A 16,955-nucleotide genomic window follows, 5' to 3' on the forward strand; every position below is an offset into this window, starting at 1 on the left:
ACTTTAGCGTCGAAGGACGGTGTGTAACGACAGCTCGGACCCTGGATTTACTCTCGTTATATTTAAAAACAAAACCACCAGCAACCAGCGACCAGCAACGACAACTCGACCTCGCTGATTCACCACGGCTCCAACACTGGTGAAGTTGACGACTCCATAGCTCGGACCTGGAAATCGAGCGTATTCTGCATTCCTACCTGACCATACTCCTCCACGCCAAAAGATCAACGGCGAAAGCTCTCGACCCTTCCGCTTCACCACTGAGGCAACACTCGTCACCCCGGAAGACTCGACGGCCATATACTGTATCTCGCCACATCAGGAGCCGCAAGTACTCCTCCATCCTCCGTCGTCGGCAGCCCGTAAGGTGCAACGAGCATCTACCTCCAACACCCCAGCTTCTGCGAGATAACCTGACGGCTACGCTCGGCTCCGTTGCAACTGCCGCCCCGAACAATTATAATCGCTTCAGACGCCAACCTACCTACACGACTTGGCTGCCGTGAAGTTGGGATGGTGAAGGGTATCCTCGACTTTGGTTTCGGCTTTGGCGCGAAGGGTGGAAGGGGTGTTGGGCTCGGTGACATGGCTTCGAAGACGGAAAGAATCGGGGTACGTATTCCACTCCTTCCTCCCTCTGATCTCCTCTGCTTTTGTGCTGCTCCTTTGGGCAGGCGGGTCTGCCAATTTCCACCGCGCTGGGAGATGTGCAAGGAACGGAGGTGTAGCTGGACAAGAAATCGTGGCCTGAGGTGTCAAATTCGGAGCCGTGTGACCCACATGTGACGTTGGCGAGAAAAAAGAAAAAGGGATTGTAAGCGAGAAAGGGGTTGCAGGCGAGAAATGGAGCCTAAGCGAGAGGGATGATCAGGATGATCCGAGGCCATTTTGATTAGAGAAATGGAGACTGGTAGGACTAACCAAGATTCCAGGGCGGCGCAAGGGAGCTGTCCGTTCCGCCGACGGTTTCGCAGCGCGGCGAAGGTGGCGAGAGCGAGACCGGTAACGATGACGACCCCGTGAGTAGACATTGAGACTTCCAAAGTGATGCCGTTGGAGCGAGCGACAGCGCTGATGGCGACCAGGAATACTGAAGAAAAAAAACAAATATCGTGCTATCTTCAAGCGCAGGAGGGGGCATTACCTGTACGTTGCGCATATCCCATTGCACTATGCCATTCCCACCAAAAGTCTCCTTTGTTTATCGTGTTCGCGGATCGGGTGTCGCTCCCTTCCCTCTCTCCCTTGCCCGTTATAGTTATGGCCTCTTCGAAGTTGGGAGTTGCCGGATTTATCTTTGTGTCAAGAGACGGCAGAGAAGAGGTCCCTTCGTTCAGTGTGATGCTGGAGTTCGATGGCAGTTTGGCGAACACTTCTTTCTCTCAATCTCGACAGTTTCGGCTCAGCACAAAGCGATGGGTTGGCTATTGATTCGTCTCGTCATTCGTGTTTCTTCTGCAATGATTGCAAACACTTTGTCGATTCTTCGGATAGTTCGCGCCGTTCATTGCCTTCAGCAGTACCGCTAACTCTATGCGTGTACAGAGTAGTGATTGAATCCGTCGAGGATCGAGGTGGGTGGGCGTGGGAAGGAATTTGCTGGGCATAGGCACGCATTCTTCGTACACGCATGTTCCGGACATAGTTTCTTCCTTGGATGGAAAGTAGTGAAATATACCTACGTATTGGAAAGATCAATAGAATCGGCAAAAGAGTTTTTTTCTTGCGCAGTAACAGCATACCCACTTGAGAGGTGGTGAAACAGGTGATGGTAAGAAGAGTGTTCAGGCGGCCACGATGCAGCAATTTAGGGCGAACCACCCCCCCATACAGTACAGCCCGGCACAAAACGGGGTAGGATAAGACTTTTACTAGTCGGCAAATGAAAGCTGAGCATTTCGGTGTGAGCCGTGCGCGAGTCGGCTCAATTGCCTTATTGGGGCTAGGGTATCGGTATCCTGCATATTGCCAGCCACCAGTAGATCAGAATGGGGCACGTGTCATTTTGTGTGTTGCCGGGGCTGGGTAGGTCAAGGTGTAGGGATCGGATATTTTCGTTATATATAATTATATAATAGTGACACCGCTACGTTATTATTATGGAAAATGCCTTATATAATTTGTATAATCGTAGTCCTAATACGGTTAAAATTAATCACGTGACTATATTGCATTATTATAGCCCCTTTTGATCATTGATTATACGAAAAAAAGTCAAATTATATAATATCCCCCCCCCCTACTAGGGAGGCCCCCCTGGACGCCTCTTCCATTTTGTATCCGCACGCGAGTACGCACGTGCAGATCACAGGTTAGCTGTGCCTTCGTACACGTCGTATTTAGACCATTTCGACAGGTCAAAGCAAGCTACTCACTCACAATTATAGATGCAACTACGGGCTCGATACGTAGGAATATAGCTAATTTAGGTGCGTCGGTAGGTAGGCACGCTGGCCGACTGTACGGTTATATTTGACTAAGGTATTACCTATATGACCAAGCTCTTATCAAAACAATCATCCCACCTCAGTCAGCCTCTACCCAGTACACCACGGGCCCCACTGGGCGAGCTTAGTACAGGAATATTTCACTGCTTACCGCCCACGAGCTTGCGAGCCGCCGTAGTGCAATTCTCTAGCTAAAGCTCGTATATGTTACTATCAAGCAGTTATTCAAGCTTTTGGATAGCTACATGGACTTAACTGTTCGTACTATTCAGATCCCACCATACAGTTCTGCGTACATAGCGCAACCCCTCATAACGCCCTTGCCTTCTGGTGTTATCATGTTTGGACTTTATGACTCCCTCGAAAACACTTCAGAGCATTGACTGTAGAAATCTAGATACCAGTCGTCCCGAGTTGTGCTTTCGAAAGATAGTATGATCTCCGAGAAAATCGTCTGGGAGACGGTTGAAAGACGGGATTGTTGCTTCGGGCTTAAGCTCATTTTCTTGATCACGTTAATGTCTATAACCATTGGAGCGTTTTGCGCGGGCATACTCACTGTGTTTGGCGACAACGTCACGAATCCTACCCACAAACTCTTCCACATCCGCGCCTAGCTTAGCCTTTCTCACAGCATCAAGTCCATCGCGTATTGGATTAAACCCATGTTCACGTTTTGGGCCTGGTCCGTCCTTAAGCTTGATGGTTTTGTAGATCACGTGGAAGCTGCTCTCAGCGCTCGCAATAGGCAAATCATCAAGCTTACGACAGATGTCAAAGCTGGCGTCTCGAGAGGCTTCATTCCCATTCTTATCTTTCCCATCGCGGGACTTCGACATGTCATCTAGTGCACATACAACTCGGTGATCAGAGGTAACCTGCACCATCTCCGCGCACATACACAGAATCAGGATGCAGCAGAATGTTGGTGCCCATAACTTCAGCTCTTTCGGTCGTAGATCTTTCTCTAACTTCTCAAGGACTTCGGCGTAGGCGTCGCGAATCAAATGGAGCATCACATGCTTGAGTTGAATGTTGATCATGCGCAGGTTGGGCCTCCGCATATTTAACTCATTGGGGACAGAAAGATGTTCTAGAGCGTCTTCAGACTCTTCTCGTAACAGCACAATAGTTTTCGTCATGAAAAACTGCATGGCGTAGAGTATCAACGCCTTTCGGAGTAGTTGATCCTGGTTGAAAATTCAGCTGGTAAACAAGGAAAGGACCGAAAATATTACCGTCGGATTAGCGCACTGGTAATACCTCACAGCCTCATACAAATCCCATGTTAGTCCGGACGTGTTGCCATATAGAACTTCTCCATAGTTTCTCTCGCCTTTAGCGATAACTTGAATATGGCTCGTGAGTTTGCCTTCCAGATCTTGGTTGAAATCGGTGATACCAAACGGGGGGGAGTAGAACTCGACGAAGCGCAATTTTTTACTCTTGTCAACAGACACGATTTTCTTAACTGCTGAAAAGTTTGGATCGCACCAATCTTTAGTACGAAACCGACCAACAGTGACTTGAATTGGTGGGTAACAAGGGCCGGATGATAAGGAGACTTTGAATCGATTGTCGCCATATCCAGAAATATTTTTCCCCACGAGTTGATCAATTGATGCCCTTTGGAATGGACGTACTGCTTGTTCTGTGGCACGTTAGTTACCATCAGCTAAAGAGCGCATATTACAGACCTGGTAGAAAGAGATTCAAGTAATCTTTTAGATGGGCTCTGAAACAGATCTTGTTGGGAAACGATGGTGATTGTACCTTTAAACATGGTTCACATATTTCACCCTGGGTACACTGTAGACATGAGTAAACAATCTTGAGTCCAGGTCTTACAACTTACCGCAATTTTCGATACTTTACACCGTAAACAGGACCGAATCTTCCTCATTTCTTTGGCCTTTGTCCTTGCATCCACGGATAAAGGACGTGTCCTCCCGACAAGCTTTTGTGCAGTACGTTTTGGGGGCGACTCTCTTCCAGCCTCTGTGAAGTGGGTTTTCGGGACAAAGGTGTGTTGCCAGGTCGTCGCGACTTCGCGTGTCGAGGAATCATTCGAACTTCTACTATTCCGGGCCTTGGACGGTTGATTTGCTTTTGCCAAAAATTCTTGAACCTCTTGCTGGGTATCGTTGGTGTCTTCGACGATAACAAGTAGTGGGGACTCGTTCTTTTCACTGGTGTTAAGATCTGGAATAGTAAAACGCGAGCTAGCCAGGGGCTTGCCTACAGCAGGGGTTTCTCGTAGATTTTGAAGCGGGAGACTTGAGTATTCTTTGGCGCTACTCTCGTCGAAATTTTCATGACTTTGTATCGCTTCTAGCAGTCGAATGGCCGCATCAATCGGAGGCTTTTTTGAATGCGGATTTGAGCTGCGTTCCAGGGGTTGTTCTTTTGGCACTGCTGGCAGAAGTGGAAAGTTACATGGGCCAGCTTGCAAAGTGGAAAGAGCCATCGAACTCAGAGGAAGCTCTCTTTCCACAACCTGCCAGCCATCGAAGGAAGGAACTCCCCAAAAGTCAGCATAACCAAGACCCATATTATTTTGGAATGGAGGTCCCATGGTTAAACGGTCGCTATTCGCAGGACGAAAAATTTTCACTAATTAATCTTAGCGCCTCAAAGTATTGCTCGACAATACAAGACACTTACATTGAGTGCCCTGAGTACCAAGATGATTGTCTTCTCGTTCCAAATTTCCTCTAGCTTCCAATTCATGGGTGGGTGGTTGTTGTGTAGTCTTTTGTGGAGGAAGGAAATCGAAACTGGCCGAGGTAAAGTCCGTGAAACACTCAAATGTATCAGCTGGCGGTATCTGAAAGGAGGATGTATTCTTAGCATCATGGCTCATCGATCCAATTCCCTCAAGTGGCCCTTCGATTACACTGCTATCGTCGAAAATGTTAGATAAGCTAGGATCCGCCGGGTGTATTAGCCAGTTGCTGGCCATCACGGGTTCAGTGCTTGAGATTTCAAAATCGATTGAAGTGGCACGGCATTCTTGATCAACTTCTGTGATTGATGGATCGTTTTCATGATAAGCTATTTTCTCTCCGGGTCCGGTACAGTTTGCCTTTAACTGCTCCTCGATAAAGTTCAAATTCAAAGCGGATGACGACCTGCGAGATGTAATATTACAATAGTCGTAAAACTCCAAAGCATCAGTCATAGAACCGGAAGATGAGACACTGGGCGTGGAAGCAGTAACAAGGGTTAATTGTTCTTGACTTCGTCCACTGATAGTATTCTCTGCCCCCCTGGAGGAAGTTGTCTCCCCCCACGTGGTCGCCAAGTGAGAGGCGTTCTCCCCTGGAAACGGCCGACGACGAGGCCGACGACGAGGGGCCCACCCATGAGTATTTTTGTTAGAGTTTGAAGGGCTAGGCTGTCTAGAACAGGAACCTTCAAGGTCCCATTTTTTTATCGGTGTGCCTTTTCCCGTATCTGACGACTGGACTGGGCGGGCCCGTATTGATGGAACGTCTCTACCGGAAGCACTGGCAGACACAGTCGATAACAAGCAGGCTGCATCCCCCTTCCCCTCAAAAGGATTGTAATAGCCTGGGAAGGATACTAACGGCGCACAGGGAAAGGAAATGGCGGCGGTTGTGCTGAGCTGGTATTGATCATCCGTTGTCACAGTACTCCAGCTGCACTCGTCCGTCAAGTAGCACGGCGGGCTAAGAAGTCGAGCACGCTTGTGGGGTGATGTCTGATTCTGGAGCCCCCCCGGGTTGAAGTCAAAGGTGCCGAGTGTGGAAAAGGCGTCAACTGCTGAACGCTTGCCGTTGGGTTGAGTTGCCAGCTGCATCTTGTGAGATATCTGGCAAGGCTAGCAAGGGTATTGCGACTAGTCAGCGCCGGGTGTTGCGCACGTGACAACAAAATGTCCAAGAACATTTGCATTCCTGGGTTGCTTGCCGCACTTGTGGCAACAGTCCTGGTTTAAAACAGTTATGTATTAGGAATATTTCTCAGCCTCAAGAACATCTGTGATTAATACCCAGTTTATGGGTCGGAGCAGTTTTGCGAGGTTCTTTTTGAGGCGGGCGGTGCCCAAACCAGCCCAATACATGCAGCATGATGCAGGGCTGACCTCACCGAAATCCCTATTCGCGACCGGCTCTACTTCGAAGAACACATAAGTAAGGCTGGGCTATCCTGTGCGACCAAATTTTTGTACTTATTACTTTGGTTAGGCTCACCAATTAGACGAGAAGTTTAACAGTTTCATATACGAAGTTTTGGCCAGATGATGTTTGTTGTCCTTGGCTCCCTAAACTCTGACATTCATCGCCTAGCAGCCTTCGCTGCTGGCACCACTTACCGTGCCCTACGACTGCACGGGTTCATGATAAGGTGTGTCTTTATTCGGTTTATTCAGATCTCGGTCCACTAGAGTCATTGGTCCATTCATAAATTGCCCTTATGACTATTGTATTTCTATCCATTTAGCAATACTTACTTCTACTATAGGGCTATGAATTTATTGACTAGGAAAAGGGTGCGGCATAACGGCGTACAATCCTCTGTTCTGGCATTCTCGAGGGCTCTAAAAGTAGAGGTTAACCGACGGATAAGGTGGTAATTAACAGGACTAGAAACCTTCACAACGACAAATAAATGCCCTTTATACAGAGTAGACTCTGTTTGGGTCGTTGCGGGATTACAGCCTATTCTTGCGCCCATGCAACAAAGTCAAAACAGAGCCTGAGAGCAAATATACCTTAAAATGTTGGAATTAGCAGGTCATCCACGCGAATAAGAGAATAATATCCTCTTATTTTCAGCCCTATACTTGATACCTTCAACTACTAAAACGTTGTCCCGGTCGTCAGGTTGGTGACGTTTATCTAAGCGAAATTAAGCGATTTCAAGGTGAGGCATCCAGGTTGATCACGTGCACAGTCGAACTTCCGCGAATCGTGTGTGACCGGAAGGAGACGTCGCATGGCCGAGGGTCTGAGACTCAACCCATCAGTTGCATCAGTTGTAACCCGCGACATCACGCGTTCTCCCGAGATACTCGAGTATTGCTGGCCCTGCAAACCATATCCCAAAAGACGCCTCTGGGACCTGATAGCTCCGATGACCGTGTCGGCGCGATGTTCACATTGTCCCTATCCCTTCCCTCAGAATCGCTGACATGGAAGACCGGTCTCCATCGAGCTCGAGTACGGCAGAGAAGGGAGACACGTCGGGTCACAGTAAGCAAGCGGCCTGTTTGAACTGTAGACGTAGCAAGACCCGTTGCCTTAGAGATGTTGGGGATCTCAAGTGTAAAAAGTGCTCTCAGACAAACTTGGACTGTGTCATACCAGAATATCGGGTTGGGCGGAAGAAAGGCATCAAGAAGTAAGTATGATGTATACCTTTGAAATGAATATGAGCAAACACTCATAAATTAGCAAACGGGACGGTTTAGAAAAAGCCGTATACCGGATTGAGCAGGCGATCAAGCGGCGCAAGACACACGTCCCCGAGCCAGAAGACGGGCAAACGGTTCAACAATTAGAGAACCTTCTACATGAAGCCCAGAATCTACTTCCCAGACATCCTTCCCATGATGTCGAATCAAATTTCCAGATGGAGAACCACCTTTCTCAACCCGAAAGGATACCTCGCCACGATACCCTTGGACATAGCCTACCAGAGTCAGATGCAGCTATTAATCAGAATTCTGACGACCATTTTGCTGTCGACGATGCGGAAAACCCGCTTCAATTGCTTGCAAGAGCATCCGATCTTTCCGGTCCTACCCGTGCGGCAAAGGATATCCCAAGCATTCCGGCTGCTCCTGCTGCCCTTCGGCTGGATGCCCCGAAAGACCAGGCTCTCCGGGATTTCTTCGGGCCATTTAGGCCTAGTTTAGATGTCGGGGAAGACATCGATCCGATTGAGATGGGTCTTGTTACCCAGGAAGAGACAGATGCCCTCTTCAATTAGTGAGCTACTCGTTTTCTCGCCTTGAGATATGAACTTAGCTAATAATATGTCAAGTTTTCACAAAACCCTCTCACATACAAGGTGGGGACTGGATCCTGTACTACACACTCCTCAATTTGTCCAGGGGCAATCGTCATTTTTGTTCACATCGATCCTCGCTGCCTCTGCACTATTTATCCCAACGGCCGCTGCAATCTCCAAAAGATTGTCTGCCCATTGCAAATTCCTAGCTCGCAATATTATTGCCCATCGGCATCGATCACCAGAGATCGTTTTGGGATTCATGATGAACATACCTTGGATGGCCCCAGGAGCTCACTGGTCAGATGACGAGACGTGCTCATATATGGCCACGGCTGTAAATATTGCAATGGATTGCTCGCTGGACAAGCTCATCATCACGTCTCCGATTGATCCTTGCAGCAATAGCCAAGCTGGTAGAACACAATCAGAGTACATTACCGCGAGGAAAGTCTTAGACATGGATGGCTTCCGAGATGTCGATCCAATGTCCGACTACGGAAGAAGACTCCTTCGCCGGAGGGAAAGGATTTGGCTTGCATTGTTTATACTTGACAGAGGGTAGGTTACTGTATACAAAATTGGTTGAACTGCGCTGACGTGTCAGAGTTTGCCTGGCAAGAGGAAGAAGTTTCACGGTGCCAGTGACCCCGCTTATCGAGACATGTGACGACTGGCATTTATGTTCAATTGCAGATCGTTGGGACGGCTCCGCGATTTGTATAACGGCTTTAAGAAGAGACCTCGTATGCTACCACAATGTACAACGTTATCAATATGCTGACTAACAATTGTAGGTTGATCTGATTTCAGATGTCAAGAAGAGTTGCGACAGCAATCGTGCTCAAAGCATCAATGGGGTCATAATAGCCCAGTCGTAAGTCTCTTTTCGTTACCAAACAGAGGTTTATACCTTGCTAATATTATTTCAGCCTTCAACAATTGATTGACGGCTTTTTCAACCGCTGGTATGCGACGTGGGCTTTCGCAATTGGTGGAACAGAAGGTTGCTTCCCTCGTCCTAACCCATCTCATATATCTCTTCTAATTTCATGTGATAGATAACTCCGTCCCGCCCTACGTTGAGATTTTAGTCATTCATGGTCGTCTGTCTATTTATAGTTCGGTCATAAACCACCCCACCGCGCCTGTTGAAGTGAAGAGCTTCTTCCGAGCTGCTGGCCTTTCATCTTCCCTTAATGTTATGCGCGCCGCAGTTCAAGGCGAGAGTAGCCTGCAATCCTTACCGAACAATACGTGTATCATGATCTCCTTTGCCGCCTGCTTTGCTATTTATCTAAGTACTATGGGCGCTGGGCCTAAAGGGCACTTGAGCTTAGCACCAAGTATTAGAATGCTGATCGAGGAGTCGGCTGGTGTTCTCGAGAGGATCGGATCTAATCCCCCTCATCGCAATGGAACATCCGCTTTGTATGGTAGGCATCTGCGAGAAGTGGTGCGAAGTTTGCTTAATCAGCCGAACACCATCGGTCAATTAGGGCAAGGGGATAGTCGTGCCCATAACCAGCAACTATATACGCAAAGTTCTTGTCCTATAGACCAGAACAACAGTCCTATCAATACACGTCAGCAATCGCAGGGTCCACAGATATATCCTCATCAGCAACTCGATTTGACACCTGGGCCAGCTTCGGCAGCTGTTCCTATGTCAGCTGAATTATTACAGTTCTCGGCCATGTCCGATGATCAGATAAACGAAGCAATTCATAATGCGGGCGATCAGTTTGATTGGAACCTATCCAATTTGCAAATGGATGATCGCACGGGGTTGGACTGGTTAAACTGGTTTAACTTGGAAGTTTGAGGCGTCGACATAGAGGAGAGCAACAGGGCAATGTGCGAGGTATTTGCGTGATCAATCCGCTTCTCAACTATTTCTAGGATTATTATAGGTGTCATGGAGGATAGTGGAACTTATATTAGGTTAACTGCAGCATATCAGCTTGAGCCGGATTATTTAATGATCATAGTATCTGATACTCAACCCTTGCAACCGCGGTACCAAAACACATGACACATCACAAGCAGAATCTGGGAATGCGCATATTCGGTCAATTTCATTAGTCTGTTTACATTCGGTCTCAGATTGATAATTGGCATCTTCAGCCAGGATTCAACCATGCCCAAACGCCGACGGCTTTCCATCAGGACCCTCCAGAGCCCCTTCTTGGTCGATATCGACAATTCTTTCGCGGCTCCAACCCAACAACTCCTCTCCATTGACACACATATGAGGAATAGGATACTTTGTTTCCAACTCCCCATCGACCCATTCAAAGAGCGTCAATGTCGTATCCCCGCGACATATAGCCGCGGTCCGAACCCACTCAATACAATGCTCTAAGTGATCTCTTTCTTCCTCTCGCCACTCGGATGAGGCATTAGGATAGAAATGTTCTGGATACAGCCAAGTTTTCATCTTGAATAAGCAGTGTAGCTCGTGGTAGAAGCCCATCTTAGCCAGATACCCAGACCCGTCAGCAAGACGTACAGACGTGGCGTTGTACATGTCCATTTCTGACTGAGAGATCCGCATGTTGCCACCGTGCATGAGTTCTGCCCAGGCTCGAGATGTTGTTGGTGAAGGAGGCTTCGCATACGGTGATACGAGATTGCCGTGTTTTAAGAAGACTTGTGGTTGGTATTTTAGGGTTTCCTGGGCGGGTGGGAAGCCGCTTAACTGAGCAGAATTTGTTTGGTTTTGAGATGATGTGGGCTTTATGTAGAAGAAGATCACGGTGTATATGGCTATGAGAAGTATCTGTAGTGAGCCGAAGACATATGGCCGATAAAAGCTGCTTATTCGAAGTGAAGCTCTCGAGGACCTTGACAATGGTGCATCTGATCCTTCTTCTTCATCCAGAAGCGGACGAGAAAGCGTGCTGTCGTATTTTTCATCTGTTATGCATGAGTAAGTGCTATTAAATCATTCCTTTAAGATCTCACCTATTGCCCCCATAATGAAATATCATGAAATGATCAAGTTGGAGCAACTCTCAAGCAGCACCGAAACAAAATGCGCCAACGCAAAACTACAAGATACCCAACGATAAAGGTGACAGCCCCAGGGTCAAGTTCTCCAGAGTGTTATGGTTTCAGGGCTCGGAAGATAGACGGGCTGAATTGGTGCTCCTTCAGCTGGTATGGAGGATGCTCCTTCGGTACAACCATTCGACCCTTGGTCACAAGCCGCGCATGCATACTATTATTGTCAACCTGCATTCAACGGTCGGCATGCATCGCTACCAAACGCCACAATGTGCCAATACTCCGAGTCAAGTGCCGAGTTAACTGCGAAAATTAGCACCATCTTGCGACAGTATATCAGGCTAATGCATTTTGTGTTGCTAAGGTTACCAGTGTTGCATCGTTCTTGTTTCGCGGTTTGTTCCGTCTGATGTGTGACAGTGTTACGGATCAACCACCCCCGCACCTGCTTGTGCACGTTGTGGCTTAGGAGTCGAACTCAATTTACTAGAGAAAGTTCCTGTAAACACTATTGTGGAATAACTTGGATTAAACTCGAGTGGGGAGCATTGCTAGGTCAAGGCAGGAAACTCCCACTGGTATTTTGTTTAAAACATTTATTATAAGAATTTGTAGTTGGATAGATTTTTATTCAAGTGTCAGTGTCAACCATTATGTCCAGTCTGCCCATCCTCCTCTCCATGCTCTACCCAGTGCTTCATCATGGGTGGGAGTTGCTTGACATATTCTCCTGGTTCTCTTCTGGAGGCACCCCGCATCCCCATCTCCATCCACTGATCTTGCGAGATCCTATGTTTGGTTTGCCAATCCACGAGCTTTTCATGGTCCTTGCATTTCTTATTGATTGCAAAGTCCGGAAATGGGTAGTTCTGTGTATCCATCCAGTTGTGAGTAATCACATCGGCACTGAAGTCGCACGACAGAGTCTGCAGAAGAACGTGCAGGCAGTGAGAGAGGTGCGCTTGATCAAAAGGCTCGAAAGGGCTGCTTCTGCTGGTGTTCGAGGTTTGCACTGCCGGGAAGTAGTATTCGCGGTAGGCATAGCGACGGACCGCATTTAAACAGTGAAGGGCGTGCTGGCCATCAAGCTGGGCTAGATGAGCATCGTCCCCATGCCCTAAAATACAGATGTTAATAAGTAGAATATATAAAAAGGTTCTTCGAACGGGACTTACCCCATTCTCGTGGCGCTTTCACTGTTTTGCTCGGGTCTTTGCCCAACTTTGAAACCTCCTCGCCAGTTATAATGACAACCCCGACATCAGTAAGAGCTTCCCATGCAGCATCAACTTCGGGAGAAGGATAGGCTCGCAATATCAAATTTTCCTCATTGAACAATGTCCCTTGCACAGTCTTTTTCACCACAGGAATCTTGATACGTCGAAATAGAGGGGCTATATGGAAAGGTTAGTTAACAATCGCCACAAGTAAGATAACGAATTAACAATGAGCTCAGTATCTCGGACTCACAGTAATATGCAGTTTGTTCAAAGGCCCAATTTGGGCGAGTTATCGGATTTGCTGAATTGAAGAGGATGATTAGGGATACGAGGAAGAGGAAGACGTTGAGAAGAGTTATCACTGGCGAATTACAGAATCGACGAGTAGATGATCGTGGGGTGGATTTGTCCTAATGGGCAATGGTTAACAAGTGCCGTGTTTTGCGGAGCACAACTTACTGCATGGATTATATCTTCTAATGAGCCTTCATCTTTTGAAACCGGAGTATATTTTACCTCTTCACTGGCTGGCCCCATTTTGTTACCTTTTGGCACGGATGGTCTATAGTTTGGATGCTATGTTATGGAGCACACCAGACGGAAAAGAAGCTGATGCTGTATCCGCTGAGAGTACAGTAGGGCTTTCATGGACGGTGACACCAAGAGACGGTGGAATTAGGGAGACATCCAACAAGCTCCAAATGAGCCGTGCATCGGTCAGCGGTCCCGCTTGGACCATTCCATTCCATCTAATGCGGGGTGAGAGGCTGTCCTCCTTCGGCTCTTGGTCGCCACTATCCCCATGCATGTACTTTCACTGATTGTTGCGGCATATGGCTGAATCGGGGGCTGAAGGATCAGTGCATTACATTTTCCGGTGTTGCCATGGCGGATTATATCCAGGATAGTGGCCCGCTATTGTCGGCAATTGTGTTATGGCGTTCTGTGCCAATCTGGGACATTAACTTTCGTGGCTATGGATGTAGTTGTGGTTGTGGTTTGTGGTTGTACTCGTAGGAGTGATGCATTTCTCGGCGATTATACGACTGCAGCTGCAGGTCTCCGGAGCTCGGAGGCTGGACTCTCACAGTACGAATAAGGGAGACTCAACACTTAGAATATCGCTACGATCCTAGGTAACGTCAACATCGCCAACATCGCCCACGTCGTATCCTACCGCACCCCAGGGGGGTTTTGGTTCGGCTCGCGTCTGCAATCCTCCTCAGCTGCTCTGTTCGCCGCAGCCAGGCGGTCACGGACCATGGCTCACGCTTCCAAGATGGTATCCGATCGCTGTGTTGGGGTTTTGATAATGACACGCTTGATTGGCGAATTTCAATTGTTGAAGGATCGAATGCAATAGATCGGGGATTAGCCTGAAGTTACCTGAATAGGAGCTCCGGTGGTGGTACGAACCGGCCACGTAACAATGGAGTCTATTAAAGTATTCTCCAGTTGAGGCAGAGAACCATGCGACTGCCGCGTGCCAGTCGAGTGGCTGATACTACGTACGAGCTGGTGCTGATGCTACGGTAGAAAGGCCAATTAATCAGAGACCGATCCTTGATACAGGCGCTAAGCTTATTTGAACGTTCACTGGTGGTCGGTCTACGTGAAGACGACATGCAAAGAATTCTCTGTTTCTATGAGGTGGACTGTACCAAGATTCTAAGATACAAGGCACGAGCTACATGGCAAAACGCAAAATCCTTGTCAGCTGCCTCTACACGTTGTTTATCCACTCCACGCTATCTTCTGATGTGTACAGGTTTGGTGTGGGCTTGGGTAAGATTATAGCGTTGTCCGGCCGCTTGATAGTCCGCCATTTCTCCATATCATTCTGTACTGCGTGGGCGTTGTTCCAATCCAAAAGGCTCGCAAAGTTGCGGCACTTCCGCGGGTTGTTAAAGTCGGCGATCGGCCGATAGCTTCCTCGTCGCCAATTGTGCGTGACAATGTCTACATCAGCGTGGCACATTAGTGTGCGAAGTACGATCCGCAAGCAGTGTCGTTTGTGTCGGACGTGGAGATAATCAGCGTTCTCTGGGTCCCCATACTTTGGGCGAAAGTAGTGATCCCACCACTAAAAGTCTATGTTAGTGGCGAGAGAGCGAAAGTAAAAGAGGACACCGCGTACCATTTCTTTCCGTAGCATGTTTAGACAGTGTATTTCGTGGAACACATCAATTTGCGCAGGATAAGCATCATCGCCCATACCCCAGTCTTCGGGAGCCTTGACAATGACCACTGGATCCCTTCCAAGACGAATTGCCTCCTTGCGGTTAACAGTGATAATCGGACTCGCATCCGCCGCGATGTGATTCCACGCAGCATCTACTTCGGGACTTGGATCCTGAATGTAGATGGAAGTCGTCTCGTCGTCCCCCCACAGAGTATGATTTTTGGTGGATTCATCTAGATCAATAGGCACGCCTTTGTCGAAGATGGGTGCTGTTTATAGTTAGCAGTGTTGAGGAACCAGAAGATTGAATCTCACAGTAAAATGAGACGGCTTTGTGAGCATCAAGAGTATCACAATTCTGAAGCCTTGAAGTTGCCCACAGCGCGCAGGTTGCACCGAAAATAAAGAGATTTCCTATGGTGATGGCGAGAGCAAGCCGTTTCTGAGTTCTTTGTGACTTTACGCTGTTCATATCCAATGGTTCTCCGAGTAGAAGGTCGTTCGAATTCTCAGAGCGAGATTCAGAATCCCACGACGAGCGCTCTTCTTTTGCCATTGTTCAATGCCGTTCACAACTAGAATTTGGAGAGGATGGAAGTATGAAAGCAGAAGAATAGAACTACCAGTTTGACCCTATGCTAGGAATTAGCACTGGGCATGGTTGATCGAGTGTCGCAAGTTCGTACCTCTGAACGATTTCAGCCTTCTCGGCTGGGATATACCCGGTTGTGTGCAACAAACGGTCTCGTTGCATATGCATATATGCAGCTGCGGCTGATGAAGTGCCAACTTTGCTCTTCGAGTAGCTATCGGACCTGAACCAAACTCTTTTACCAACTGATCCTGATCCTAATGTAACATCAACATCCACACCGCGGAGAATCTTCCATCTTCCGTCATCCCTCTATTGCTGCAATCCTTCTCACTACCCTCAATAGCGTCTACAATTATTGCAATACTCATTATATGAAATGTACTGATGGGGGTAGGGGCACGGAAAACTCGGAAGTGATGCATACATCTCTACTCACCGCTTGCCCCGACCACCTTGAGTTTATGCTGGCTGTGTGAAGTATCCGCAAAAGGTAGACCTAAGTTTACACTTTACTATACCGCCTTATGTTTTCAATCCTTATTATATTCGGACATCATAGTAACATTCTGCCTAACTGCTCCTCGTTCTGTATCCTCACTCTCCAATAGCTTGCCGTAGACAAGTTTGACGTCACTACTAGCATAGTGTATAAGCGCTAATATTCGGACATGAATCCTTCAGCCGCTATTGAATCCAGCTCTAGGTGCAAGGTCAGCTATCTATTGCTATATTCTTATTCCCTGTTCCTGGCATAGGAGTTATTATCCTAGTCATGAGGCATAAAAGTGTCAGCCACCTTGACATTAGCAATGCGTACATACCCTGGCATTGTTACATAGGTTATGCACTTTTACTTCGATTATTTCAGCGAATCAGGCAGTTAAGGGGCAATGTGGCTGCAAACACGGAGGGTAGACTCAGGGAGGATCTTCGATCCGCGTACCAAGCGACAGAATTCATATTCCTCTAGTTAGGGAGTAGGCTTGGACACTATACGTATATTGACGAACTCCTTATAAAAGAGCCCCTCTCCCCAAGTAGAAAACTAAAGCTCCATCATTGTTTCCCCATCCAACCTCCACTTTCACCTCATTCCATTAAAGACCTTCAAAAAACGTCCGCCAAACACATTACAGCATGCATTTCGCACGTATTCCTATGGCGGTAGCGCTTCTCAGTGCCATTGTCTCCGCCGTGCCAGTTGCACACGACGCACGTGAGGCACTTCAAGCATACGGCCAACATACCGACGATGATGCTCGTGAACAGATTGCCAAACGTACTATCAAGCAAGCCTACGGCCAGCACACTGACGACGATATCAACGCTGCAAAGCGGGAGGCACTTCAAGCATATGGCCAACATACCGACGATGATCACAGTCATCAGACAGCCGAGAAACGTACTATCAAGCAAGCATATGGCCAACATACTGACGACGATCACGCTGCAAAGCGTGAGGCACTCCAAGCATATGGCCAGCATACCGACGATGATGCCCGTGAACAGATTGCCAAACGTAC

At 47.8% G+C, this 16,955-nt stretch overlaps 6 protein-coding genes across 6 annotated transcripts in view; 2 read left to right on the plus strand and 4 right to left on the minus strand.

The window, feature by feature from the left end:
* Nucleotides 1-2,962: 2,962 nt before the first annotated feature.
* Nucleotides 2,963-6,270, minus strand: BP5553_00078 (uncharacterized protein; the record flags this gene model as incomplete). The annotated part of the gene is made up of 5 exons (XM_032008701.1): nt 2,963-3,637; nt 3,716-4,098; nt 4,145-4,256; nt 4,303-5,060; nt 5,112-6,270. The coding sequence occupies 5 exons, from the start codon at nt 6,268-6,270 to the stop codon at nt 2,963-2,965; spliced, it is 3,087 nt and encodes a 1,028-aa protein (XP_031872755.1).
* Nucleotides 6,271-7,605: 1,335 nt separating this feature from the next.
* BP5553_00079 (Uncharacterized protein) lies at nt 7,606-10,251 on the plus strand (the record flags this gene model as incomplete). The annotated part of the gene is made up of 7 exons (XM_032008702.1): nt 7,606-7,814; nt 7,868-8,404; nt 8,460-8,987; nt 9,034-9,172; nt 9,224-9,303; nt 9,359-9,432; nt 9,488-10,251. 7 exons carry the CDS (start codon nt 7,606-7,608, stop codon nt 10,249-10,251), a joined length of 2,331 nt encoding a protein of 776 aa, XP_031872756.1.
* A 309-nt stretch (nt 10,252-10,560) lies between these two features.
* On the minus strand, nt 10,561-11,406 carry BP5553_00080 (Uncharacterized protein; the record flags this gene model as incomplete). Its single annotated transcript, XM_032008703.1, has 2 exons — nt 10,561-11,345; nt 11,394-11,406. The coding sequence occupies 2 exons, from the start codon at nt 11,404-11,406 to the stop codon at nt 10,561-10,563; spliced, it is 798 nt and encodes a 265-aa protein (XP_031872757.1).
* Nucleotides 11,407-12,079: 673 nt separating this feature from the next.
* On the minus strand, nt 12,080-13,192 carry BP5553_00081 (uncharacterized protein; the record flags this gene model as incomplete). Its single annotated transcript, XM_032008704.1, has 4 exons — nt 12,080-12,552; nt 12,611-12,829; nt 12,906-13,065; nt 13,115-13,192. 4 exons carry the CDS (start codon nt 13,190-13,192, stop codon nt 12,080-12,082), a joined length of 930 nt encoding a protein of 309 aa, XP_031872758.1.
* A 1,186-nt stretch (nt 13,193-14,378) lies between these two features.
* On the minus strand, nt 14,379-15,393 carry BP5553_00082 (Uncharacterized protein; the record flags this gene model as incomplete). The annotated part of the gene is made up of 3 exons (XM_032008705.1): nt 14,379-14,738; nt 14,793-15,106; nt 15,153-15,393. The coding sequence occupies 3 exons, from the start codon at nt 15,391-15,393 to the stop codon at nt 14,379-14,381; spliced, it is 915 nt and encodes a 304-aa protein (XP_031872759.1).
* Nucleotides 15,394-16,569: 1,176 nt separating this feature from the next.
* Nucleotides 16,570-16,955, plus strand: part of BP5553_00083 (uncharacterized protein) — a gene marked incomplete at both ends in the record, with an annotated part of 1,170 nt that continues 784 nt past the window's right edge. The window contains one exon of the mRNA XM_032008706.1: nt 16,570-16,933. Coding sequence (XP_031872760.1) covers nt 16,570-16,933 — 364 coding nt within the window. The remainder of the gene's footprint in view (nt 16,934-16,955) is intronic.

Source organism: Venustampulla echinocandica (genome assembly GCF_003357145.1).
Source record: "Venustampulla echinocandica strain BP 5553 chromosome Unknown scaffold_0, whole genome shotgun sequence".
NCBI lineage: Eukaryota > Fungi > Ascomycota > Leotiomycetes > Helotiales > Pleuroascaceae > Venustampulla > Venustampulla echinocandica.